We start from the raw sequence: 24,058 nt of genomic DNA on the forward strand, positions 1-24,058 counted from the left end.
TGTGCAGACGAACAAGGTGGGCAGGGCAGTCGGGTGCAGATACGCTGCAACATGGACCAACTCCTATAAATGCACCGGTGCTTCTTTGTACAGCTCGGTATGGCAAGGATCTTATACAATGACAAGAGGGTGGCAATCCTCCTTGCTTACTTGTACATCAAGTGTTGGTGGCTCGGATGTTCCAGAACGCGCGTCGAAGGATAGCTCGCGCACTAATTTTTCAGCAAGTACAGGTAGATACCCGCGCTCTGTATTCGTGTGGCCGCCTGCGACGCTAGGTGAGATCCGGTAGAAAGCATCCCATGGAAAGAGACATACATAGGATAACATTGTGGCCGCTAGCCACGGCCGCAAGCACCTCGTGGTGGGCCATCTCGCCTGTGAAGTAGACATCGGCGTCTACTCCGAGGAGCACTGAACCTCCAGATCCTGCGCACACTGCGACAGATTGGACGTTCGTCAAATCGCGGGCGGAGGTATATGCGACTTGGACTATAGGTCGTGTTAGGTGAAATCGTTAATAGCAGACAATGGGAGCCGCATACTGTGATCCAATTTTAAATGACTCTTGATCCTGCGCTGCAATTCCTGCATACTGACGGGCTCGCTGAGCTTGATCATGCGGCCTGAGCCGCCCAAGCCTTCGCTGTTGGGTTCGCCGATGTATCGCCATGCATCCCGTGTTGGGACGAGCTGGTTGTTGACACCGAGACAGAGCCAGTCGTTGATCCCGCCTATGACGGAATCAAGAGCAGTGTGTGGAGTATATATGGAGATTCCCGCGGCAGCACAGCGCAACAGCGATCCCTGCAGTGGGTTGGATAACGTCAACGCGGAGAGAGGCTTGAAGATTGGCGGGTGGTATGACACAATCATGGCGGTGGGTGAATTGAGGGCTTCAGCGCATACGGCTGGTGTCAAACTTGAACAGTATTAGGCCCGGTGCAGGGAGGGATATGATTCAAAGTCGTACTCAATGGTAAGTAGTACGCGGTTGGCATTTGCGCGCTGTTGGGGAGCCTCTGAAGTGGACGAGAAGGTCGCTCAGGCATGTTTCCTGGAATGACTGAGACCCAAAATACCGATGATGAGGCCAACCTGGATGAAACTCAACTTCAGCAACACTTTTTATGCCGCCGTTACTCACGTTGTCCCATTTCTCCGCGAGGCGGAGGGGTGCGATGCGCTCGAGCACGCTGCAGACAGTCTTCACGATGGACATGGTTATGTTTGGCACGCGCTCAAAAAGGCAAGGCACCATGCAATGACGCACACGTGACGCGGATAACGCGAGAGTGTGTCATCGCTGCAGGCTTCAAGCCCGCGCCAGGCCCGGGCTGACAGACGACTCGGATGCTCCCCCGACTATATAGAGGCTTCAGTTCCGGTTTCACAACTCTCTTCTTCTCACAGACCCCCGATCCTGTAAGCACCAACCGCATCGTCAGTCGCAACGGCTGCCCCATCTTCTTCCAACCCTTCTCCTTACCAGCGTAAAGTCATGGCTGCTAAAGACCTTGTCGAGGTGAGTCCCTAGACGCGTGCGGGCGATCCATCGTTGATTGCTATCGTGTCCCCCGTCAGTCCACTATCTCCAGCAACAAGATTGCTATTTTCTCCAAGAGCTGGTGCCCGTACTGCAAGCGCGCCAAGCAGCTTCTCACCACCAAGTTCCCTGACGTCCCCACCAAGATCTACGAGTATGTCCTAGAATACTCATACTAGCTGTGGGGCTCATGGCGTTCTATCAGGCTTGACGAGCTGGACGAGGGTGACGCGATTCAGGCCTACCTTCAAGAGAAGACCGGCCAGAGGACTGTGCCCAACATCTTCATCAGTACGCAATTTGCGATTGCATCTGCCCTGCAGTCACTCATGTACCGATTCCCCCAGGCCAGCAGCACGTTGGTGGCTGCGACAGCGTTGTGGGCTTGGACTCCCAAGGCAAGCTCGCGGGGCTTGTTGGAGCGTGAGCGTCCTTCGCCGCCGTCCGTACATTATGGAATTGTAAACGCGAATTCCTGACTGGCAGACCTGTTTCGTCGTCGCGGTTGTAAGAATAATACAAAGAATATATCGGAAGATCGTCTTGTAGTCAGATGGGGACAATCGTTGCTCAGCGCTACTGCATTCCGCTGCCGAGATTCTGAATTCTCATGGGCAGGTATTTCCGCTTGTGCACGCACGGCCTGAATAGAATGGCTGCATCGCAACTATACTAGGTCGTTGGTTAGCAGACGATGAGACATCTGTCAGCTAACCGAATAAATTAGTGTTCAGCGAGACCTTTTGGCTGTCGTGAGAACACAAAATACATGTAGAACGGAGTTCCTGCCCGTCGAGCTGAAAGCTGCAGCGCAGAGTGCGGAGAACCAACGCGTACACGATCACTTGCGCCGATCACGATCGAGATGAGGGTGCTTGTCAGCGCCTAAGACTGGCTAAGAACGTTCATTGTGCAGTGACTGGGCTCGGCTCGGAAAACACGCTCGCTGCGATAACGGGAAACGAGCCACATATACAACCAACGAGGAGTTTTGCGAACATGTCATCTCAAGCAGCACTACAAGAAGACCAGCTTCTCGAGCTCCTTCTGCAGCTCAAGGTTGGTTTTCAGCTTGCACCCCACTCTAGGAACCTAATGTCCGGTCGCCATGCAGAAGACAACACCAGAGCAAGCTCGCGTCATATTGAACAGCCAGCCACAAATTGCCTATGCGTTAATGGCCGTAATGGTCAACGTCAACGCCGTCAATATGGACGTCATCCAGGTATGCTCACAAACCCGGTCCTTGGAGACGTTCTTATCGGGTCCCTTTGTGCTCATCTGCTCGCACTGGCATGTAGAAAACACTAGCATCATACGGTGCACTTCCAGCAGCCTCTTCTACTGCTCAAGCACCACCGCCGGCAGCCCCAGTCAGTGCACCTCCTGCCTCTGCCATTCCTCCCCACCTTGTGTCCCAGCCACCACACCGCGGGGCCACACCAACATACCCCTCTCAACCACCCTCTTATCCTTCTGGTGGCTACCCTGCACCTGCACCTGCACCTTCTGCCCCTCAGTTCAATGCTCCGACAGGCCCGTCAGGACCTGCCTCATATTCACAACCGCCTCAAGCACCTGCTGGCATGATACCATCTGCGCTTGCGCCGGCGCTGGCCAACATTCCAGACGACCAGAAGGTTTGCTATCCGTTCGTCATGTGCTGCGTTAGTTCATCATGGTGTGCGTTGTCAGGCGCTGATATTGCGGGTGATATCCATGACTCGCGAGGAGATATACCAGCTACCGTATGCCGAGAGAGAGAATATCATAAAGCTGGTGCGTAGGTTCATTTAGCATCAATGACGCATTTGTATTGATACATCAATAGAGGGCTACACTAGGGTTGCAAACATAAGGGGAATTTGGTGGGAGGAGTCCGTGTCTATTTTAAGACCAGCGGACACTTACACAAAAATACTGAGACGAGACAGCATTTCCTTCCAGTAGCTCGCTGTCGAAGGTTTGCTGTTGAAGGAGAATTGGCATACAGGTCCCAAGTCAGGCTTGACTGTGATTTAGTAAAAGATATATTTGTGAATGCAGCCACGGAGGCAGACTATTTATGACTACGAGATGAGCACCTGGCACCACGTACGCTAGATGAAGAGGCCGGAAGTCTACGGCCCTACACAACTGCTTTCGGCAGCGCCTTCGACCATCAAACCCCCACATAGATGACGGGGTTCAATGGCTAGAAACGTTCGCCCTATCTCCGACAAACTAAGATAGGTAAAAGGGTCACGGTCATCGACCAAGGTTTGACCAGAAGCACACGATGCAGGCGCCATGAAGCGGAACGAGTCTTAAATAGTCATTTCGATACCTGGCATGCCCCCATCCTGTGACGATGGCGCAAGTCGGGCCAGTTATCTCCACGTATGCAGTACGGTGCGTTCATATTTCACAAGAACTCCGTACGCCCTCCGCTCAACCGAAGGACGTGCACCGCATGGCTCAGAAGCGATCTCTGCCTATCAGCGGGAGTTGTGACTACATCAACAGCGTCCGCTGATAGCCATGGGACATATTGTACACAAATTGCTGACTATCTGTACTGACGACTGACGACGGCACGACTGCGCATGCCGTGAGCCAGTGGAGTGCAACAATATATTACAGGACGATAGCAAATCACTTGCACGAATAAGACGATTACGATGCACAGGCTAGTCATGTTGTGCAACCAGGCAATGGCGGACTCGACGCCGACACTAAGAGCTGAAAAGTGCAGTATATCAATATAATGCCATGCTACGAACATTGTTCACCTACCATTCCTCACGGAGTAGGGGCAAAGAGAGCCACAGTGGCGCACATCGTAGAGCAGGTCCCGAGTGCAGCGTTGCATGCGAGGATCGTTGCCGGGGCCGCAACAGCCGCCACGACCGTGCCGAACTGGAAACCAGCGGCGGCGTAGCAGGCGACAGCGACTGCGTTACAGCCTGTGGTGTAAAGGTCAGTGTAATTGAACTGCAGCGCAGGGACAGTGCTTACCGGTCTGGCAGACACCGTAAGCGATGGGCCCGGCACCCACAGGGGAGGCTGTCATGAGCGCGAGGGCAGCGAAGGCGGCGGCAGCTGTGAACTTCATGTTGGATATTCAACGAAGTGGTAGGGTGGTGGGCGGGTTTGCGAACGTAGTGGTTTGAGGACAAAAGACAGGGGACCTCGCACGAGGCTTTATACACGCACGCTCGGTGCGGCGGCTCGATGCGAGCAAGGGATCAGATCGGGTGTATTTAGTCGAACCCGTGTGACAGCTGGTTCCATATCGCTAGACCTACCTGAGAATATTTGTGCGCAAGTGGCTGATGCGGGATTCGGACGCAACGGTCGACCTGGCTGGACATCATCACAGCCACAAATTACCTCAGTAGCCCTTTGTTTCTAGGGCTCGCCCATTCGCGTCAGGGGTCCGCTTAGCACACACGGAGTTAAACAGGTCTAATGATATGGAATTAGCTGGAAGCACATCAAACCCAATCATAGGTTGAGTAAGACCGTCACCTTTTGGAGGAAAGTATCATTTCTAGAAGAGCTACGGTGACCAATGGTGCGATTTCTCGGACAGAACTTTCGTATCATATGGACAGTAGGACAGCGTAGGTCCTTCGAAAGAGCCAACCAGCTACCACACGTGGGAGGTGGCTTGCAGGAGTAGTGTGCAACCGAAATTCAATTCGGCATACCGGCCGCATGTTCACAGAAATGCCACACCAGCGTCTGGCCGTCCAAGGAGGGACTCAACGGTGGACGGTCACGTATGAGCGTGTAGGCGCTCGTGTGCACCGATCTCCACGTGGGCTGCGTAGCATACACCGCCGTACCTGTTCAGTCAACACACTCTAATCCCTTCATAATGGCGTCGGCTGAGGCTTCCTGCTACACTATCATCTATGAGGACAGCTCCGAGACGCCGTCTACTCAGGACCTCAGGACCGCCCTTCAGAAGGGTTCTGACGAGGTCAAGCTAGACACGCTACGCAAGATCATCGTCTCGACAATTAATGGGAACCATCAGGTATATTCAACTGTCTAGGGTAGTGGGTTTTGTGCACTGAACGCGGGAATAAACACAGCCGCAACTGCTCATGCCCATCATCCAATATGTCATGCCGTCGCGGAATAAGCAGCTCAAGAAGTTGCTACACTTCTACTGGGAAGTGTGCCCGAAGTATGACGACAACGGTAAGCTGAAGCAGGAGATGATTCTTGTCGTGTACGTCCTTGCTCTCTCTGCTTTCTACTTCACATTCTTACTATGCGTGAAGTAACGCGATCCGGAATGACCTTGTGAGTTCATGTGAGTATGGCATCCTTTAGGCAGTCGAGTGACTATTCGTGCAGCAACACCCGAACGAGTACATCCGAGGCGCGACACTTCGCTTCCTTCAGAAAATCTCCAAGGAGGCAGAACTCCTCGAGCCGCTGATCCCCACATGCCGCGCATGCCTCGAGCACAGGCACTCTTACGTCCGCAAGAACGCCGTCTTTGCTATCTACTCCATCTACCGCCAATTCGAGCACCTGATACCCGATGCCCCGGAGCTCATACAGACTTTCCTCGCTGCGGAGTCGGACGCGACGTGCAAGCGGAACGCGTTCGTGTTCCTCGCAAACTGTGCAATGCCAAAGGCCGTGGAGTATATCGTCCAGGTGTTCGATCAAATCCCAGCCATGGACGAGCTGTTGCAGATGAGTATCATTGAGGTCATCCGGCTCGACTGCAAGAAAGAGAGCCATTACAGGGTAAGTGAAGGAAATATAACACGCGGCGACCTAGCTCAAATGCGTTCTACAGTCTCGGTACATCTTGCTGATATCTGAGCTGCTGAACGCGTCCTCGCATGCTGTCAAATACGAAGCTGCGACAACCTTGACTAATCTCACTCAGAATCCTGCTGCTATCAAAGGTACGTTGTTATCTTCGCACATACTGTACCTTCGCCTGACGGTGACGCAGCCGCCGCACACTGCTACATTCAACTCGTTCTGAAGGAGTCGGACAACAATGCGAAACTCATTGTCCTCGACCGCCTGGACACGCTGCGCGCGAAACACGGTCATGTCTTGGACCCACTTACTATGGACATCCTGCAAATTCTGTCCAGGTACGCGTTGTGTACAATACACCGCCATTGTCGTGGCTGATCTCAGTTTATAGCGCCGACCTCGATGTTCGCCGGAAGGCGATCAACATTGTGCTCAACATGGTCACGAGCAGGAATGTCGAGGAGGTTGTTCTCTTCTTCAAAAAGCAGCTGCAGAAAACGCAAGAGCAGGACTTTGACAAGGTAAGGGAGCTTGCAACATCTCAAAGATTACGCTGACCTCTCCCTAGGCACCAGAGTACCGACAGCTCCTCATTCAGTCCATCCACGTTTGCGCTGTCAAATTCTCAGAGGTAGCTGCGAGCGTGGTCCATGCCCTCATGGATTTCCTCGGAGACTCTAACAATCCTTCTGCCCTCGATGTTGTCGCCTTTGTCAGGTGCGTATACGCGTACGCACATCCTCGTACAATCGCGTGACGATGGGTCATGCAGAGAGGTGGTCGAGAAATTCCCGCCCTTGCGTACTGCCATCTGCGAGAAGCTCACGCAGACCCTCGGGGACATCAAGTCTGGGAAGGTGTACCGCGGGGTGCTTTGGATCCTCGGCGAGTACACAGAGGGCGCGTCCGGAATCCAGGAAGTCTTCCGCGAGCTGCGCAAGGTGCTTGGCGAGATTCCCATTGTAGCGTCCGAGCAGCGGCTCCTGGAAGAGGCAGGCGGTGAAGAGGAGAAGAAGGAGGAGGAAGAAAGCCAGCCGAAAGCCGAGTCTACGAAGCCGCGCGTGCTCGCCGACGGGACGTATGCGACGGAAACGGCGTTCACAAGTGTGTCGAACGCGCGGTTAGAGGCTGTGAAGGCTGCTGCGAAGCCGCCTCTCCGAAGTAGGTTATATATGCTATTGAGTCCCATCCTTCCCTAACACATAGTTGTATAGCTCTGATTCTTGGCGGCGACTTCTTCACTGGCGCGGTGCTGGCCTCGTCTTTGACCAAGCTTGTGCTGAGGTACATAGAAGTTAGCAATGACCTGAAGAAAGCCAATATGATAAAGGCGGAGGTAACCGTTTGTCTGTCTGGCTCAGGAATGTCGTACTGACGTAGATGTGCTTGGTTGTTGTAGGCTATGCTGATCATGGCTTCCGTCATTCGCGTTGGGCAATCCAAGTTCGTCTCCGTCCCGATTGACGAGGATTCAAACGAGCGGATCATGAACTGCATTCAGACGCTCAGTGAGCTGCAGGAGAAGCCTATTGTACATGACATCTTCTTGAATGATACCCGGTCTGCGTACTCCAAGATGCTGCAAGCACAGGAGGTTTGTCATTCGGTTGTTTTTCCCTTTGTGTCCTGACGTCATGCGATGTTCGTGCTTGCAGAAAAAGGCCGCAGAGAAGAAGGAGCAGGAGTCTGCGAAGGTGAAGATCGTGCAGGTCGACGATCTTCTGACCTTCCGTCAGTTCTCAAAGAAGCCAGCGGACGATATGATCGACGTGGGGTCTGCTCATTTCGTTCACGCAAATCTGTGCCTAATATTAACATGTAGGATGCCGAAGATGTCGGTCGTGCGACAGGCTCAAGCGAAGTGCAGGAGGACTTCATCTCTAACCTCAGCCGCATCACACAGCTCACTGGTAAGGTTTTCATTACTTTCAGAAAGGATTTACCTGAGATCTGATGCATAGGCTTCTCGGACCCCATATATGCGGAGGCATATGTCAAGGTCCATGGATTCGATATCCTTCTCGGTATGACCACCACCACGTTTTAAGCTTCGCAACTAATGTCCTTTTCGCCAGACGTACTATTGGTCAACCAGACCGCTGACACATTGCAAAACCTGTGCCTGGACTTTGCGACATTGGGCGACCTGAAGCTGGTGGAGCGACCTTCTGTCTACACCGTTGCTCCGCATAGCTTCCAGAGCATCAAGGCAACGATAAAGGTATTACCGTCTTCGCCGGGACTGTATTGGAAGCACTGACAGTGGCGTGCAGGTATCCTCAACAGAAACTGGTGTTATCTTTGGCAGCATTCTCTGGGAAGGCCCAGGCATGTCAGAACAATGCGTCATCTTGAACGATATCCACATCGACATCATGGACTACATCAAGCCTGCATACTGCACCGAGGCGCAGGCGAGTGACGCGCCGCCGCTCAGTGGTCTAGTCCCGCTTAACTGAAATCCATCTTTAGTTCCGGAGCATGTGGACAGAGTTCGAATGGGAGAACAGGGTTAATGTGTCAACGTCTATTTCGTATGTGCCAAATGTCACATTTCCGCGCCCCGCGCTGATGTTAGTGGAACACAGCGACCCACGGGAGTACCTGCAACATGTCATGAAGTCGACCAATATGTCATGTTTGACGCCCGAGGGCGCTGTGTCCGGCGACTGCGACTTCCTGTCAGCGAACATGTACGCGCGAAGTCTCTTCGGTGAGTACTTTGTTCCGTGATTGTAGGCGATGCACTCAATCTAGGCACAGGCGAGGACGCTCTGGCGAATCTGAGTGTGGAACGAACGGAGGCAGGGACTATCATTGGACATGTGCGGATCAGAAGCAAGACCCAGGGCATCGCGCTGTCCCTGGGAGACCGGATAACGATGGGTACGTCGCGTGCCATGTGCTGCGGGGTCGCGCGTCTGACCTGGAGCGTTTGGCAGCTCAAAAAGACAACAAGCCGCCAGCGTAGGGGTGCGCCCTCTGTGTGCCTGAGCTCGATGTATTTATGGCTGGTAGATAACCCTGGACACAACGTTTGCAACGGTGCGAATTAGAAGTATGCAAGGCGGGTGAATGACCGGTGAGTTGTGTGTAATATGGTGCTTGCTGTGCAGTAGCACGTGGGCGAGGGCCGCCCGCACCAAACGCAGGCAAAATTTGAGTGATCGAGTGATCCGATCGAGCGTGCCTTGCGGGGGGAGCGCGCTAAGATATTCGCTTCGGTACTGTTATCGACGCCCCGCCATATCTACTCCGCCGTCCCCTGCGTCGGCGGGTTTCCCCTCCACGCCTCTCTCCCTCATGTCCCCCCGCCAGAGCGCCTCCTTCGAAGACGACAAGGAGAATGTCCTTGTCGATTCGGCTGCTGTCGACGCCCTCCCTGAGCGGTCTCCCGAGACTGCCATCGTCAAGCGCTATGGTCGCTTTGGACCAATCCTTGAGCGTATTTTCGCGAGCGGCGTCGAGGCGAGGGGAGTAGAGCGTGTGCCAGAGGATGAGCGATCGACGAAGAACATGTACAACAAGTGCGTATTGTCGGCGAAACCTCTTGGTCGTGTGCTGATCCCCCACAAAGCTTTTTGATGTGGTGGTCAGTAAACCTTTTCTGGCATGCAGCTCGAACGTCATGATGAACGTGGCATCAGTTCGGTCAACTGCGTACTCACGACAATTCCAATTGGAGTATTGGCGCAAGAGTATTATTCGCTGACTCTCCCGTGAGTCCTCATGATGCAATATATTCTTCACTTGCCTGACACCATGCTCGCAGACATGCCATTGCCACCATCTTGTGCTTCGGTGCACTGGGTGCCCTCTCTGTGGCATTCATCAGCACGCTTGGTCCGAAGACTGGCTTGCGCACGATGATCATCACTCGCTATAGCTCTGGCTATGCTGGCGGCATCATTTACTCCATCCTCAATATTCTTACTCAGTGAGTATTCGCATCGCGGCATCACCGTGATTTGTGTTCGAACCGTGCCTTCAACAGGCTTGGCTTCTCCGTCACAGCTGTCATCCTCGGTGGTGAGACGCTTGCCTCCATCAACCCTGGGACGCTTCCGCTCGTCGTAGGCATCATCATTGTCGGTATATGCAGTCTCGTGCCATGCTTCATCGGGTATGAGATGGTGCATATATACGAACGATACGCGTGGATGATCATGAGCATCGTGATGTTGTTCCTATGGGGTCTTGGAGGCCGCGCCGGCTTCGACATCAATACGCAAAAGCCGCTTGAGGCGACCGGCCGGGCACTTTCCGGCGACATCCTGACCTTCGGCGGCATCGTATTCGGGTCCTTCTCTGGTGTATGTATCTTCCTCCCTTAGTAGCGCATATAGCCAGCTCTGACCATGTCTTCTACAGTGGGCGCCGGTAGCCGCGGATTACAACTGCAGATTACCTGCGGACACGCCGCCTCTCAAGGTCTTCTTCCTCACCTTCTTTGGCCTTATGGTCCCGGTTTGCTTCGTCGAGATCCTCGGTGCTACACTCATGACCATCAGTGACCCTGCCTTTACGGATGTCATCGCGGCCGGCGATACGGGAGGTCTGCTCTCACAGGTCCTTTCGCCATGGAAGGGTGGAGGAAAGTTCGTTCTTGTCTTGCTCGCGTTCTCTGTGGTGTACGTGCCATCTTTCCTCCTTTCTTCCTGCTGTCCTTTGACGTTGCCCTTCAGCGCGAATAACATCCCGAATACCTACTCCGCTGGCATCTCCGTACAAGCGCTCGGGCGCCCGTTCGCGATTGTGCCGCGGTTCGTGTGGGTTTTCCTCGCATTCGTCACGTACACTGTCGCGGGTGTTGCTGGGCGCGAGCATTTCTCCGAGATCCTGTCGAACTTCCTGAGCATCCTGAGCTACTGGACTGCGTTCTTCATCGTTATTGTCGCAGAGGAACACTTTATCTTCCGCAGGAAGAATGGTCCGCTCGGCGGGTATAACCTGGATGACTACGATACGCCTAGCAAGTGAGTCGTTCCAGCTGGAAGTTGGTGCCTATCTGACATAGGGCGAAGACTACCGATAGGTTTCGCTGGAATTCTTGCGGGCTGCTTCGGCGTTGCGGGCGCTGTTGTTGGCATGTCTCAAGTATGTAGTACCATATTGATACGCATACAGTCACTCATCTCTTCGTTGCAGGTCTGGTATACAGGGCCACTCGGTATGGACGCAGGTGCGGATGGTTACGGCGCAGATCTTGGCTTCGAGGTACGTATACCGACGATGTTTATACTTCTGCTTGTTTAGTTGACGACGTTTTATTTCTTTGCTGCTAGCTTTCTGCCGCATTTGCCGCATTTATGTTCCCACCATTACGCTGGCTTGAGATCCGACTTACGGGCAGATAGCACTAGCATGACTGGAATGCGTACTATTTATCTCGATATATCTCGATCTCAGTAGAGGGTGGCTGTTGTATTTTGCGTAGACATAATGGAGTATTGTATCCACTGGTATGTTCCATTGTCGTACTGATCGACTCTTTCCAAGGAATATAAGTACAGAACGCGTCCGCCTATTCACTATCTCCGGTACATTGGTGATACGTCCGTTCGACTGAACTCACACCAATGTCCGAAGGAATTTCCTTCTGCTTAGTGGGCACGTACACGGAACATCTCGTCCACTGAGAACCCTATCTTCTATGAGTCTCACTACAACGGCGACGAGTAGAGCCAACACGGAACCAACAAAATCTCTGTTCATGGGTTGTGACACAAGTGCGCGGAAGTAATGACAGTTCAGGACCAGTTCCTAATCAGAGTATTGACCAATTAACCGTGACTCCGATGGAGCCTCCAGCTAGTCTTATTGCGCTGCGGGAACGTAATCCGTCTTCTGCTGAGCCTCGACCGCCGGTCTGCTTCCCCCCTCGTGGCCACGAGCACCTGTGGCGTCGACGAAGATCCCATCCTGAGAGGACTCATGGTGGGCAGAGAAGAGCATCGACCTCTTCGATGCGCTTCCAGATGGGAAGTTGAGAATCTCATCTTCAGACATCTCCAAGTTGCGAATCGGATCTTGCCTGTCGCGCGGGAAATGGACGCTCCGCGGGGTGCGGACTCCGCTTTCAGCGAGTTGCCCCTGATTTGCCCTACCAATACTGGCTGCCTTTTCGTCGATGATTTTGACCTGGTGGGTGATGAGTGAGAGTCATCCGAAATGCGGGTGGAATTACCTACGCGGCTAGCATTTCTTGAAGATACCAGGCTGTCGAGGGCCTCGTGGTGCGGGCAGCCAAAGCTCCCCGAATCTCCCGAAAACGACTTGATAGAAGACGCACCGCCGTTGTGGAGTAGTGTATGCTGTCCCTCTTCATCCTGCCCCTCGGCGATGTTCGTTGCCACATGGTCTGTCATCTTCGCTCGCCCACCCTCGGGTATCGTATGCGCATCCCGGTGCGTGACTCCGTGCGCAGGCGCGCTGCGGACTGATAACAACCATTCGGGAGTAGTGGCTCCACGGGACGTCCAGGTGCGAGTGATGGATAGCGTGCGTGTCTTGACATTCTCCCCGAGGGTGAAGAACGGTATAGAGAGGCCATCTGGAACGGAAACTGAGTCGGAATCATGGAATACAACATAATACTCACGAATGATGATAGACCCCAAGACGACGAAAGATACGATAATTTGCAGAGTTGCAGCAAGATGCTCAGCTTGATCTTTCGGCGGAGACTGTGGCGTCGGGAGCCTGGTCAGAGCGAGAGTGGACACAAAAATGGCTCCGACGCCCATCTAAGAGACTTTCAGTACAGCATATCATAAGCTCTGTCTTCTGCTCACAGGGCCTGCAATAAAGGTCAGTACACTTATCTTGCGACATCCGAGAAATACCTACCAAAATGTCCCGAGAAGAGAGCTTCACGCCAGTTGGCAATCTCTGGTACCCATTTGTACAACAGCAGCAATGGAGGGATGCGACGAAGGAAGACAATGGCAATAAACAGGAGAACGAGACGCCAAGGCGTGATGCCCAATTCCGGCGAGTTGAACTGCTCGAATGGCAGCCAAGCACCAATATAGATGAAACAACCGCAATTGAGCAGAAAGTCGATCACAGACGAGAAGACTTCTTTCTCGGTCTGGTCGTGGAAACGGCCATCCCAGTTGATGGCAGTACCTGCGATAAAATCAACAGCAAGGACACGCCTGTGTGGATGGTCATACCAGCTGCAAATGCACCGAGGAGGTCATCACTGCCAATGGTACTGCAGATCCCGATAGTGAGAAGTGCCAAGGCAAGGTACTGGGCCACGTATGACTCGCGGTCTATGAAGCCTTTGCGATACGAGAACTTCATGAGGTGACGAAACAGGAGACCTGCCGTCACGCTGCAGTTAGCATATGTACAGCGGCAGAGGTCCGCGGCTCGCCTAGTACCGCCCCAAGTACCGTGCCCAAAATGACTTGATCTATGGGTGTGTTAGAATAATAAAAGGACATTCAGTGAAGACATACATAACCAGCCCACCAGGAACCAGTCACCGATTGCCTGCCGACGGGAACTATCGACGGTGAGATAAATTGATATGCTCAAGAAGGGGTAGGCAAAGCCGTCGTTAGCTGCCGACTCAGCGGATATGATATGGTGCAAGTTGACGGGAATATGCTTGACCGCGAACTTGCCACCTGATTGTCCCGAATTGAGATCAGACGCAAGTAGTAGTGACAGCGTACACCCACCAACAATAGCTGCGCTGATGATGGGATCGGTTGGCGTCAAGCAAGCAGCCACTACGAGGGCAGAAATGTAGTCGTAGCCGGGGAATAAACCGTATATGGCCGCTAATAATGCGTGAGTAATAAAGTCAAATTCTCGGTGGGACAAACCGACCTGCAACGATCACCCAGCCGAATGCCATCGTGGGTACGACCATGACTAGCAAGCCTTTCGCATGTTTTGCCATGTACGCGCGCGGCAGTTCTACACCAATAGCGAACAGACCGGTGGCGAGCACGATCCGCATGACTTCGAGTGTAATCCTCTGCGTTTGACTTCCCCAAGACCTGGGGTCGAATCCACCGGCACAATGAGGACCAATAATCACGCCAAAGGCGGTTCCCAGAACAACCTCGTTGATATACAACTGCACGACGCCGCTATTCGTTAAAAGAGCCAGGGCAGAGGAATCGAGAACCACACCTTTTCTTTTACGAGCAATGAAACCATACTGAACTAAGGGAAAAAATGAGCAAAGTAGATGTTCCTGCATCCAAAGCGCGAAATTCGCCGTGGCGTCGACTCGGTAGAGTTCGACTGACGGCCCTTTGCGAGGACATTGACAGTGTCCCTGTCGATATATGCTCCGCTTTCGCAAAATCACGCTTACCACTACAACGAATCCTCCCAGGACGATATACGCCAGACTGGGACCTGAAACCTGCTGGGCGGGTTTGTGAACTGGATGCGCAGCTAGAGGAAGCACGAACGTCCAGAAGAACAGGCGCCATACTGCAGGGAAATATCTGTGCAGGTATAAAGATAGAGCAGAGAAATCGACGTGAATTGGCAGAATGCAAAGACGTTGCGGACAACACGATGGATACTTCTGGCTCACGAGTCCTTTTATTGCAAGTTAGTCCAGACCTCCGCCACCGCTCTACTTGTCGATAGTTCACATCACGATTGTGCGTATAGCCGCGGCGATGCTTCAGGGCAAGGGTGCCCATTGCGACTGTGGCAGGTTAGTCTGTTTGACATATGTCATGAGATGCTCGGTTGAGGCCTCCTTACCTCCCACAACATCGCGTGAAGGGAGTGGGCAGGGTGGTACATCGATGCAGATGAGTACGAGACGAGGTTGCCAGTGTCCCAAAGATATCACTGCGCTCTACCACGCAGACACCCCGAGTCGACAAACCCTTCGTTATTGGTTCGAAAGGCCAGCATGCCGAGAACTCCGGCTCGCGACTGCCTGGTAAAGCACAGTGTACGCACCGGTTTGACCCACATTAAAACCATTTCCGTAACCTCGTGTCGTTGTGCTGTGATACACGAGCTCGCTACAGCAAGGCCCCCCGGAAAGCGTTGCTGGGAGGCGAACACTGTGCACTCCAGGGCAGCGAAAGACACTTTTCACGGTGGTGGCATTGCTGCGGCGGTTGGACTCCACGGACAGCCGCGGCTGCTTGTACATCATACCATGATATGAGATGCACCTATTTGAAAGGTAGGTGAGCAAGTTACGTGTTTTCAAAATCTATCCTGACGGGACCATGACCTATGAAGCTGAAGCACGACTTGAGGTTGCTATTTGATTTCCAGTACTGTGCCGTCCCGGGTAGTCGGCAGACCCCCACAAGTCGGCAGTCACGTAAAAGTAACACATCCATCACGATCCATCACGCATGACAATTTCGAAGTCCTCTAGGCTAACGTTCGAGGACTCTACGGGAAGATAACTCGAAGATTACAATGACGTCGCCAGCGTGGCGTCTTACTGGTCGAAACATCAAACTCCGACACAAGCCATTGCAGTCGAGGCGCACACCAGCGTGACAACAGCTTGAGCTGGTCTTGAGGAAGGGGCTCCAGAAGCACTGCACCGTTCGGTTTCGTTCAAGCTGGGGAATGAAAGCAGGCATACGAAACCCATGAAGGTAATCGAGTACTATGGAGGGAGATACCATGCAATTGCCGACTTGGGGGGTCTGCCGACGAGGGCACAGTATCATATATATACCTCAAACAACGTACACACGTGTTGACGAAGGCCAGATCAAGCGTCTACAGCGTGTGATGACCTATACGGTGAGTTCATACGCGCAACGTGATTGCCTCGGTAGCGACCTGTCAAGGCCATTTGTGACTCGCGGGAGCTGACTTAGGTCCAGTGCGGAAGAGCAACAACTTAGCTATTGACAACCCTGATCAGAATAGCACACGGTAGCCAAGACTTTACCTCTGTCCAGGACATCGTTTGCCTCTACCTCAAGAAACTCCGACAGGCAGTCATGCAAGACCCAAACACGCCTACGCCTACACTCAATTACGACATTCTTCTGGACGTATTTCGCTTCCTCGATCCGTGGACCGACACGTCTTGGCCTGGGCGGCCCGATGTGGTCAAACTCAGAGCATTGGCGCGCACGGCTCGTTCTTGCAGAGCATTGTCTGATATTGCACTGGATATCTTGTGGCGCAAGTTGGACGACATTGGGAGTCTCCTCGTGTTGCTATCCGCGTTCAAGTTCTTCGACTGCATAGAAGCTGAAGAAAGGGTCACCATCGATACTGATACTGAGATTGCGTACGAGCCGCTTTGGGTGAGTCTTAGTTCTTCTTTCGCCATATTGTACGGTCGCTGAACACCCGCACAAGCTGTTGCGGGAGGAGATCCTACCAGGAGAGTGGACGCGTTTCGAACAATATGCGCGTCGCGTCCGCATTCTGACCAGGCTCGGACCTTCCAAACTGGAGCCTGCAGCGCTCGTACAACTCTTCCGACTTACTAACGGTAAACCGCTGCTTCCGAATATCGAAGAGATCGAATACGAGGAGTGGCATGCCTTCGATCCATCGATCCTCTTTCTCGTGACCCCATCACTTCGTATCCTGCGCGTGAACGTCTCGCGCAACACCGTCGCTCGCGACCCACAACACAAAAGGACAAATGTAGCCCTCGATTTGGTCTTGCGCCGCTCCAGTGGTGCTTTGGAGGATCGCGATGTCTCACTCACAGACGTACCCCTTCTATTTGGTTTGGCCGCAGACCTACTTCCGCGTAATCAGTGCAGCAACCTGACGCACGCCGCGTTCGTCGGCTGGGAGCCCCTGATGGACTTCAATCTACTTCGCGGTTTAGCGTCTTTGCCAAATCTCACTGACCTATCCATCTCCCTTCATCGTGAAGACCAGCTATCGGATTACTTCCGTGCTCACCAGTCGTTCCAGTCGTTGCGCAACCTACGCTTGAATGGCGCAGCAACGCAGTTAGCTCCGTTCCTCGAGGCAGAGGCGGTCTCTGCTCCGCATCTTCATTCACTCGAGGTCGAAATCGAATGGTACATAGATCGTGCCCCGGAGCTGTGCCACCGCTCCGCGGCTGCAATTTGTGCCAATTACAGCGCGTCTTTGCGTGAGATCAAGATGGGCACACCCAGGGGGTCGCATTCAAATGGTAATACCCTACCGGAAAGTCCTTTTCTCGCCGCATTCGAACCTCTACTGGGCATGCACGATCTCGAGAGAATACATCTAAGGGCACATCGTAAATGGTCACTCGTCTTGTCAGACGAAGAGCTCCACAGGATGGCCGACGCGTGGCCGATGCTGACAGATCTTCGGCTGGAGGTGCCTTCGGCCAACTCGTCCTTATCCCCCGCCAGCGTCCTCTACCTCGCCAGCCAGTGCCCGAATCTGCGCACACTCGCTCTTCCTACCGTCGACATCGAGTGTCTCGAAGACCCCGAGACATATCCTTTCCTATCGCACGGCTTGCGTCAGCTCGAGGTCGGCGACGACTTCTATGGGCTTAAGTCGCAACGTATGGCAGAATTTGTGCCGCTGTTGGCTGGATTTGTCGATCGCCTATTTCCTTGCCTTGACCTTGATCGTTGTGTCTTCCGAGCATCAGCTCGAGTAGGACTGTTCAAGGATTGCCATGCGGTGATCGATGCGCTCAAGAAATTGCGGTTTACGAGGCGTGTTGCGTAGGGTGTTCGAACACGAGCTGAGTGCGACGACCATATATTGATATCTTTGAGCTTCAAGCTTATTTGACATGTCACGCTGGATGCAAATGCGCAGAACATTGTTTTTGAACTCGAACCTGACACGATATCAAAGGATTCTGGTCGACAAAAGATATTGTGAAACGTCTTGCGCGTAGGTATATTATTGCTTAAGTCATTCCAGAAGGTCATGTGGATACAGTAGACTCTTCTACAAGGCGAGGGCCAGGCGACAACTGGGTGGACTACCTTGTATCCGGGAAAGACTGTAAATGTTTGCTCCGCCACGATTCGTAGGAAGCCGTGATAGAGACCACACCGGCGATTGTTTCCCAAAAGGGAAGGTCTTTAACTGAGGCGTCTCTGCTGACGAGTGCCCGGGGACATGGGGACAAGCCGACGAATGGACGACACGATAGGGTCTCGGGAACGGGGGATGTCGCTTAACGTCTGGGATGTACAATACAACGTGTGACGGCCTATATGGATGCATGTGAGTTCATAAGCGCAACGTGGTTGCCTGGGTAGCGACCTGTCATTTGTGCCTCGTAGGAGCTGAATTCGGTCCAGTGTGGTAGAGCAACAACTTATTTATTGACAGCACTGATCCGAACAGCAAGGGACACGGTAGCCAAGACATACCTCTGTCCAGGACATCCTTTGCCTCTGACTCCGATAGGCAGTCATGCAAGACCCAAACACGCCTACACTCAATTACGACGTTCTCCTGGACGTAGTCCGCTCCCTCGATCCGTGGAATGACACTTCCAGGTCTGGGCGACCCGATGCGGTCAAACTCAGAGCGTTAGCGCGCACGGCTCGCTCTTGCAGAGCATTGTCTGGTATTGCACTGGACGTCTTGTGGCGGAAGCTGGATGACATTGGGAACCTCCTCGCGTTGCTATCCGCGTTCATGTTCTTCGACTTCGTAAAAGCCGAAGACAGAGTGGCCATCGATACAGATACTGAGATTACGTTCAAGCCGCTTTGGGTGAGCCTTATTTCTTCTTTCGCCATATAGTACGGTCGTTGACAACCCATACAAGCTGTTGGGGGAGGAGATTTTACCAGAAGAGTGGACGCGTTTCAAACAATATGCACGTCGCGTCCGCATTCTGACCAGGCTCGGACCTTCCAAACTGGAGCCTGCAGCTCTCGTACAACTCTTCCGACTCACTGAGGGTAAACCGCTGCTTCCGAATATCGAAGAGATCGAATACCAGGAGTGGCATGCCTTCGATCCGTCCATCCTCTTTCTCGTAGCACCATCGCTTCGTGTCCTGCGCGTAAATATCTGGCGCAACACCGTCGCTCGCAATCCACAACATAAAAGGACAAATTTAGCCCTCAATTTAGTCTTGCGCCGCTCCAGTGGTGCTTTGGAGGATCGCGATGTCTCACTCACAGATGTACCCCTTCTGTTTGGTCTGCCCTCAGACCTTCTTCCGCGTAATCAGTGCAACAACCTGACGCGCGCCGTATTCGACAGCTGGGAGCCTCTTGTGGACTTCAATCTGCTTCGCGGTTTAGCGTCTTTGCCAAATCTCATTGACCTATCCCTCTCCCTTCATCGTAAAGACGAGATGTCGGATTACCTCCGTGCTCACCAACCGTTCCAGTCATTGCGCAAATTACGGTTGTATGGCTCAGCAACGCAGTTGGCACAATTCCTCGAGGCCAAGGCGGTCTCTGCTCCACATCTTCATTTTCTCGAGTTCAAAATTGAATGGTACATAGGTCGCACCCCGGAGCTGTGCCACCGCTGCGCGACCGCAATTTGTGCCAATTACAGCGCATCTTTGCGTGAGATCAAGATGGGCACACCCAGGGGTTCGCATTCAAACGGGGATTCCCTACCGGAAGGTCCTTTTCTCACCGCATTCGAACCTCTACTGGACATGCACGATCTCGAGAGAGTACATCTAAGGGCACATCGTAAGTGGACACTCGTCTTGTCAGACGAAGAGCTCCACAGGATGGCGGAAGCGTGGCCTATGCTGACAGATCTTCGACTGGAGGTGCCCCATCCCAGCTCGTTCGTATCCCCCGCCAGCGTCCTCTACCTCGCCAACCAGTGCCTGAATTTGCGCACACTTTCTCTTCCTTCAGTCGACATCGAGTGTCTCAAAGACCCCGAGACAATCTTTCTTATCGCACGGCTTGCGTCAGCTCCAGTTCAGCGACAACTTCTATGGTCTGAAGTCGGAGGGTACAGAATACGTGCCGCTGTTTCCCGGCTTCGTCGACCGCCCATTTCCTTGCCTCGACCTTGATCGCTGTGTCTTCCAAGCATCAGCTCGAGTAGGACTGTTCAAGGATTGCCATGCGATGATCGATGCGCTCAAGAAATTGTGGTTGACGAGGCTGTTGCGTAGGGTGTTCGAATACGAGGCGAGTGCGACACCCATAGATTTGTAGGTTTGAGTTTCAAGCTCGTTTGGTATGTTGCGCCGAATGGGAATGCACAGAACATTAGTTTAGGAAAGACTGTAAATGGTTGCTCCGCCTCGAACAAACCAAAAGATATTAACCACCACATGAGATGGGATGTAATGTTCGCAACATGGTCGTACCCGCACAACAAGGCCGAGCCGTTATAAAAATGTGGATTAGGAGGGGGGCTCGCCTGGAGTGCCTACACATGTCACACGCTAATTACATCACATCGTCATAAGAATTGGCCGTTAGACTTTTACTACCCGAGTTCGCAATAATCCTCTGAAGGGTTTCATCCATCCTCTCAGGATCGTCCATAAGCACACCTCTGATGCTCATGTCTCCTCCGGAAACAAATTTGGCGATGTTTCGAATATTGTCCGCAAACCCTCTAGCGGAATACTTAGCTCCCAATGTCTCGCTCTTGGCCGCGAAGGTGGACAAGATCAAAGACAGATCGAGAGCCGCGTTTCTAACCGAAGAGACCTCGCTCTTTAGGCGAATGCTGAGCTTTCTCGAGTTGCTAAGATGGGATATTTGTTTTTGTACCCGTCCTCGCAAGCCGTCGATGTTGGAGAGCTGCTCATGAATAAGATCAAGCTGATACTGGGCTGCGCCTAACATGTCACAGTTTTCATCCCGATCGCTTTGAGCTGATCGAAGCTGGTCATTGGCCTTGGCGAGATCTCTTTTTGCGTTGGCAAAAACGATCTCGCTGACGATTAGAGGACCAGGACCTAAGAAGAAGGGAGTCCAGCGTATGGCACCACGAACGTCCTGAAAACTAGGTCAAATCTGTGTGAAGTTTGTTGTGAAGTTATATAGTCACCTTCCTCAACTCTGCATCGCTTTGTACCTCCTTCAGTTTGGCAACGGCATCGTTCGCGTCCTCCACAGCTTTGTGCGCGACGGAGAGTTTCTGCCTGTACAATCAAAGACTGAATATTAGCGATCATTCAGCGCATATTCACCGAGATGGCTAACGTACTCCTGAATTTGTTTAAGGTCGGTTACATTACGGCGTATAACATGTGCGATACTCATAGCACTGTCGATGGACTTCAGGGCGCGTTCACCATCGGCGGATATTTTCACAGCTTCCACAGACACCTGAATCGATCTGTAAGCAAACACCATCGCGGTATGTAGCACGCTTACGGTATTTGTATCATGCAGAAGGTTTTTCATGGTCTCATGCACCATTCTGAACCCTCGCGCAGTAGTCAAGCTTTGTTGCTTGCACTTAGCGACCAACGACGACGTGTCGGATGATGCCTGCTCTGCTAAATAGAGCTCCTCGACCGATGTCATCATCGTCTGCAAGTTCCTCCAGGCACTGAGGAAGTGCGTGTCAAATCGTAGATACTCATCCACCCTCTCCTTTAAGGATTGAGCATTAGAAACGAGGGGCGGGATGACTTGAGAAATCCGTGTCGCCTCCCGTTCTACTTGCTCCACTCGATGCTTGAGGTCGTCCATGCTGTTGACCCACCAAGACATCGACGGAAATATTATCTCAATATAATGTGCATACGTGACGTGAAAAGATACTCACTGATAGATTCCAGTCATGTCTTTATAGTCCCAGTCTTGAACCTACAGCGTCGTTATAACCTATTGGATTCGCTATCACGTATATCACGGAATTTCAAGATAGGAACCGACGTCCGGCGCGGTAGATACGCCAATCGGGCGTGTTTCCTCACACATATATGTCTGACAGCAAGGTTCAGATGGAGACCTAGTCGTCGCTGATATAAGCGGCGGACGATATCGCCGGATCTTGACACATAGGGCTACTGTTCAAGCAAGGTTCTGAAAGCTCTGACCACACCAGTTTGGGGAGCCGATAGTCATCACATCATGGCAGGACATGGAAGGTGGTCCCTGGCTACAATTAGGAAGGCCATGATATGTGCCGCATGCGCGTCGCGGCACGTCGAACGCTACGACGCCTTGCTGTAGGATACCACACACACTTTCCGCTTCTCACCGCCAGTTCTGGAGCATACGTGTTTTCTGTGTTGTTCCACGCGGCTTGACGGGCATCGACAAATGTAAAGAATTAGTCCCATACTAGTCATTTTGAAAACACAAGTTGGGAGTTGTGGCGCCCACGCGTCGGACTTTAGTAGATCAAACCTTATTTACCTTATTATTAATGTATTTCTCCATACAACATAGGTACATAGCGGCTCTTACAAGCGGGCTCCACGCCCTCGTACGGAATGGCACAATGAAGTGCGGCTCTCTCGATATCTTGACCCTACGGGTTTCAGGCGGACTACATGCTACTGCTCGGGTGAGCACTGTGCGGCCGGTCCTCGCGCGGCGAGCCGTGTCGGTTTCCCGACAGCGAGGTGAGGGAGGAGAATCCCGGGGGCGTCGAATGGCTCTCCCCGCGGCTCCGGGAAGCGGAAGCGGCGTCAGACACCGGGATGGGTTGGGGACGGCGCGGCACTATTATTAACACCACGCTCGTGCGACTGATATGAGGAGGTCCTTGGCGCGTGCCTCCACGTCGCACCAGTCAGTGAAGCCCGCAAAGTCCGAATCAGCAAAAGGCAGGATAACAGATAATTCCAAACCATTATTGTAACAAATTGCGGTGAACTTTACAGGGTGGAAGCCGATTGCAATGGTCTGGTGAGCAATTCTAAAGTTAGATATCACTAGGTAATCCCCCGTGAGGTTGCACGGCCATACCTAGGATCTTTGGTCGCAAAATATATATCCAGCTTCATAGATTCTAGATCTGGCCGCGCAATTCAACTGGGATTTTGCCGATTTCGGAGCTTTGCGAACTCCGGTACCTTTTTACGTACGATTGGCGAGTGGGAGCTAAGGGCCGATCAGTGGCTGAGGCACGAAGCTCCCACCCGCAACCGTAGACCAGCCATCCTGTTCGTGGCGCTGCCGCGATTCCACGCTACTGCCGCACCAGCGGTTCTGGGGCCCGGATTGTTAGATCGAGCGCGATATGCGCCGCTCGAGAAGTGAACTAGTGACTAGTGATCCATAAGGAACCGCGCTGCCCGCGCTCCGTGCTGGTTGGAAGTGCCTGCGTGCTTAAGCAGTCACGTTCGCTTGCAATTGGCCGTGTCGCCATGACCTTAGTTACTGTTGACAGCTAAGAGTCTACACAAGCGTGATATTGTAATTCTGCTGGCCGTTCTCGCTTGACATGGTCTATTTGTACAAGTAGAGAGTTACGAGGTACGTATATGAAGTTTCGATGATTGGGCGCTCTTCACATGGAGGGCTCGCGGGAGATGGGGGAAAGTTCAGTCCTTGGGGTCTTGACATGCCCATTGCTGTTCGAAACCTTGTAAGTCTCGGTCAAACTACGATAAACACGTGTCTAAATTCAACGGGTTGTACAGTGCGCGACTAAAGGCTCGAAGGGAGTGGTGCACATCTTAGAAGACGATGCATGTCATCCAATTTGGTTAGACCACACACGGCCTCACATGGTATCTGTTCCATCACTGATACATAATGTGGTACTCGGCAAACTCGATGCTTACTACGACATGCTCGCGATTGGCGTTTGATTGTCGTTCTTTCAGTGGTCTATGTGGTCTATTGCACGTGCACAAGGTGTGCATCCGATTTC

The 24,058-nt window shown here is 52.7% G+C and overlaps 10 protein-coding genes across 10 annotated transcripts; 6 read left to right on the forward strand and 4 right to left on the reverse strand.

The window, feature by feature from the left end:
* Positions 1-111: 111 nt before the first annotated feature.
* Positions 112-1,023, reverse strand: POSPLADRAFT_1127477 (hypothetical protein; the record flags this gene model as incomplete). Its single annotated transcript, XM_024483632.1, has 4 exons — positions 112-266; positions 319-492; positions 546-922; positions 974-1,023. Coding segments are annotated over 4 exons (756 nt in total), but the record flags the coding sequence as incomplete, so codon positions are not given.
* A 385-nt stretch (positions 1,024-1,408) lies between these two features.
* POSPLADRAFT_1037839 (hypothetical protein) lies at positions 1,409-2,094 on the forward strand. The gene is made up of 4 exons (XM_024477280.1): positions 1,409-1,525; positions 1,585-1,700; positions 1,752-1,837; positions 1,894-2,094. The coding sequence occupies exons 1-4, from the start codon at positions 1,502-1,504 to the stop codon at positions 1,971-1,973; spliced, it is 306 nt and encodes a 101-aa protein (XP_024343830.1). The 5' UTR covers positions 1,409-1,501; the 3' UTR covers positions 1,974-2,094.
* A 451-nt stretch (positions 2,095-2,545) lies between these two features.
* On the forward strand, positions 2,546-3,404 carry POSPLADRAFT_1051194 (hypothetical protein; the record flags this gene model as incomplete). Its single annotated transcript, XM_024480133.1, has 5 exons — positions 2,546-2,605; positions 2,661-2,771; positions 2,848-3,186; positions 3,242-3,325; positions 3,378-3,404. The coding sequence occupies 5 exons, from the start codon at positions 2,546-2,548 to the stop codon at positions 3,402-3,404; spliced, it is 621 nt and encodes a 206-aa protein (XP_024343831.1).
* A 738-nt stretch (positions 3,405-4,142) lies between these two features.
* On the reverse strand, positions 4,143-4,675 carry POSPLADRAFT_1037841 (hypothetical protein). Its single transcript, XM_024477281.1, has 3 exons — positions 4,544-4,675; positions 4,322-4,491; positions 4,143-4,267 (listed from the first exon to the last, which is right to left on the reverse strand). The coding sequence occupies exons 1-2, from the start codon at positions 4,638-4,640 to the stop codon at positions 4,328-4,330; spliced, it is 261 nt and encodes an 86-aa protein (XP_024343832.1). The 5' UTR covers positions 4,641-4,675; the 3' UTR covers positions 4,143-4,267; positions 4,322-4,327.
* A 733-nt stretch (positions 4,676-5,408) lies between these two features.
* On the forward strand, positions 5,409-9,361 carry POSPLADRAFT_1063900 (hypothetical protein; the record flags this gene model as incomplete). The annotated part of the gene is made up of 20 exons (XM_024481737.1): positions 5,409-5,570; positions 5,629-5,768; positions 5,821-5,842; positions 5,897-6,298; positions 6,351-6,462; positions 6,513-6,660; positions 6,714-6,843; positions 6,891-7,039; positions 7,095-7,483; positions 7,537-7,658; positions 7,722-7,916; positions 7,978-8,091; positions 8,145-8,232; positions 8,284-8,346; positions 8,398-8,543; positions 8,596-8,736; positions 8,795-8,856; positions 8,911-9,035; positions 9,086-9,208; positions 9,265-9,361. The coding sequence occupies 20 exons, from the start codon at positions 5,409-5,411 to the stop codon at positions 9,291-9,293; spliced, it is 2,862 nt and encodes a 953-aa protein (XP_024343833.1). The 3' UTR covers positions 9,294-9,361.
* A 244-nt stretch (positions 9,362-9,605) lies between these two features.
* POSPLADRAFT_1072157 (hypothetical protein) lies at positions 9,606-11,810 on the forward strand. The gene is made up of 10 exons (XM_024482492.1): positions 9,606-9,849; positions 9,900-9,914; positions 9,970-10,041; positions 10,095-10,259; positions 10,317-10,635; positions 10,694-10,953; positions 11,008-11,298; positions 11,347-11,419; positions 11,471-11,539; positions 11,608-11,810. The coding sequence occupies exons 1-10, from the start codon at positions 9,626-9,628 to the stop codon at positions 11,677-11,679; spliced, it is 1,560 nt and encodes a 519-aa protein (XP_024343834.1). The 5' UTR covers positions 9,606-9,625; the 3' UTR covers positions 11,680-11,810.
* A 1,024-nt stretch (positions 11,811-12,834) lies between these two features.
* Positions 12,835-14,546, reverse strand: POSPLADRAFT_1129781 (hypothetical protein; the record flags this gene model as incomplete). Its single annotated transcript, XM_024483879.1, has 7 exons — positions 12,835-12,875; positions 12,924-13,068; positions 13,155-13,453; positions 13,501-13,664; positions 13,788-13,962; positions 14,017-14,118; positions 14,168-14,546. Coding segments are annotated over 7 exons (1,305 nt in total), but the record flags the coding sequence as incomplete, so codon positions are not given.
* Positions 14,547-16,072: 1,526 nt separating this feature from the next.
* POSPLADRAFT_1042323 (hypothetical protein) lies at positions 16,073-17,989 on the forward strand (the record flags this gene model as incomplete). Its single annotated transcript, XM_024478080.1, has 3 exons — positions 16,073-16,084; positions 16,246-16,599; positions 16,655-17,989. The coding sequence occupies 3 exons, from the start codon at positions 16,073-16,075 to the stop codon at positions 17,987-17,989; spliced, it is 1,701 nt and encodes a 566-aa protein (XP_024343836.1).
* Positions 17,990-18,691: 702 nt separating this feature from the next.
* POSPLADRAFT_1042324 (hypothetical protein) lies at positions 18,692-20,424 on the forward strand (the record flags this gene model as incomplete). Its single annotated transcript, XM_024478081.1, has 4 exons — positions 18,692-18,997; positions 19,053-19,941; positions 19,966-20,114; positions 20,182-20,424. The coding sequence occupies 4 exons, from the start codon at positions 18,692-18,694 to the stop codon at positions 20,422-20,424; spliced, it is 1,587 nt and encodes a 528-aa protein (XP_024343837.1).
* A 191-nt stretch (positions 20,425-20,615) lies between these two features.
* POSPLADRAFT_1042325 (hypothetical protein) lies at positions 20,616-21,921 on the reverse strand (the record flags this gene model as incomplete). Its single annotated transcript, XM_024478082.1, has 5 exons — positions 20,616-20,641; positions 20,769-21,219; positions 21,272-21,365; positions 21,431-21,552; positions 21,601-21,921. The coding sequence occupies 5 exons, from the start codon at positions 21,919-21,921 to the stop codon at positions 20,616-20,618; spliced, it is 1,014 nt and encodes a 337-aa protein (XP_024343838.1).
* Between the last annotated feature and the right edge of the window lie 2,137 nt (positions 21,922-24,058).

The sequence above is a fragment of the Postia placenta genome, assembly GCF_002117355.1.
Source record: "Postia placenta MAD-698-R-SB12 unplaced genomic scaffold POSPLAscaffold_1, whole genome shotgun sequence".
In the NCBI taxonomy this organism is placed as follows: domain Eukaryota; kingdom Fungi; phylum Basidiomycota; class Agaricomycetes; order Polyporales; family Adustoporiaceae; genus Rhodonia; species Rhodonia placenta.

What these genes read in the sequence shown, in the direction of transcription:
- POSPLADRAFT_1037839 (XM_024477280.1), top strand. Translation starts at nt 1,502, where the DNA reads ATGGCTGCTAAAGACCTTGTCGAG. An exon ending in CTGCTAAAGACCTTGTCGAG is followed by an intron (nt 1,526 to 1,584) that starts GTGAGTCCCTAG and finishes GTCCCCCGTCAG; the next exon opens with TCCACTATCTCCAGCAACAA. An exon ending in GTCCCCACCAAGATCTACGA is followed by an intron (nt 1,701 to 1,751) that starts GTATGTCCTAGA and finishes GCGTTCTATCAG; the next exon opens with GCTTGACGAGCTGGACGAGG.
- POSPLADRAFT_1037841 (XM_024477281.1), bottom strand. Translation starts at nt 4,640, where the DNA reads ATGAAGTTCACAGCTGCCGCCGCCTTCGCTGCCCTCGCGCTCATGACA. An exon ending in TTACGGTGTCTGCCAGACCG is followed by an intron (nt 4,492 to 4,543) that starts GTAAGCACTGTC and finishes TTTACACCACAG; the next exon opens with GCTGTAACGCAGTCGCTGTC.
- POSPLADRAFT_1072157 (XM_024482492.1), top strand. Translation starts at nt 9,626, where the DNA reads ATGTCCCCCCGCCAGAGCGCCTCCTTCGAAGACGACAAGGAGAATGTC. An exon ending in TATTCGGGTCCTTCTCTGGT is followed by an intron (nt 10,636 to 10,693) that starts GTATGTATCTTC and finishes TGTCTTCTACAG; the next exon opens with TGGGCGCCGGTAGCCGCGGA. An exon ending in GCGCAGATCTTGGCTTCGAG is followed by an intron (nt 11,540 to 11,607) that starts GTACGTATACCG and finishes CTTTGCTGCTAG; the next exon opens with CTTTCTGCCGCATTTGCCGC.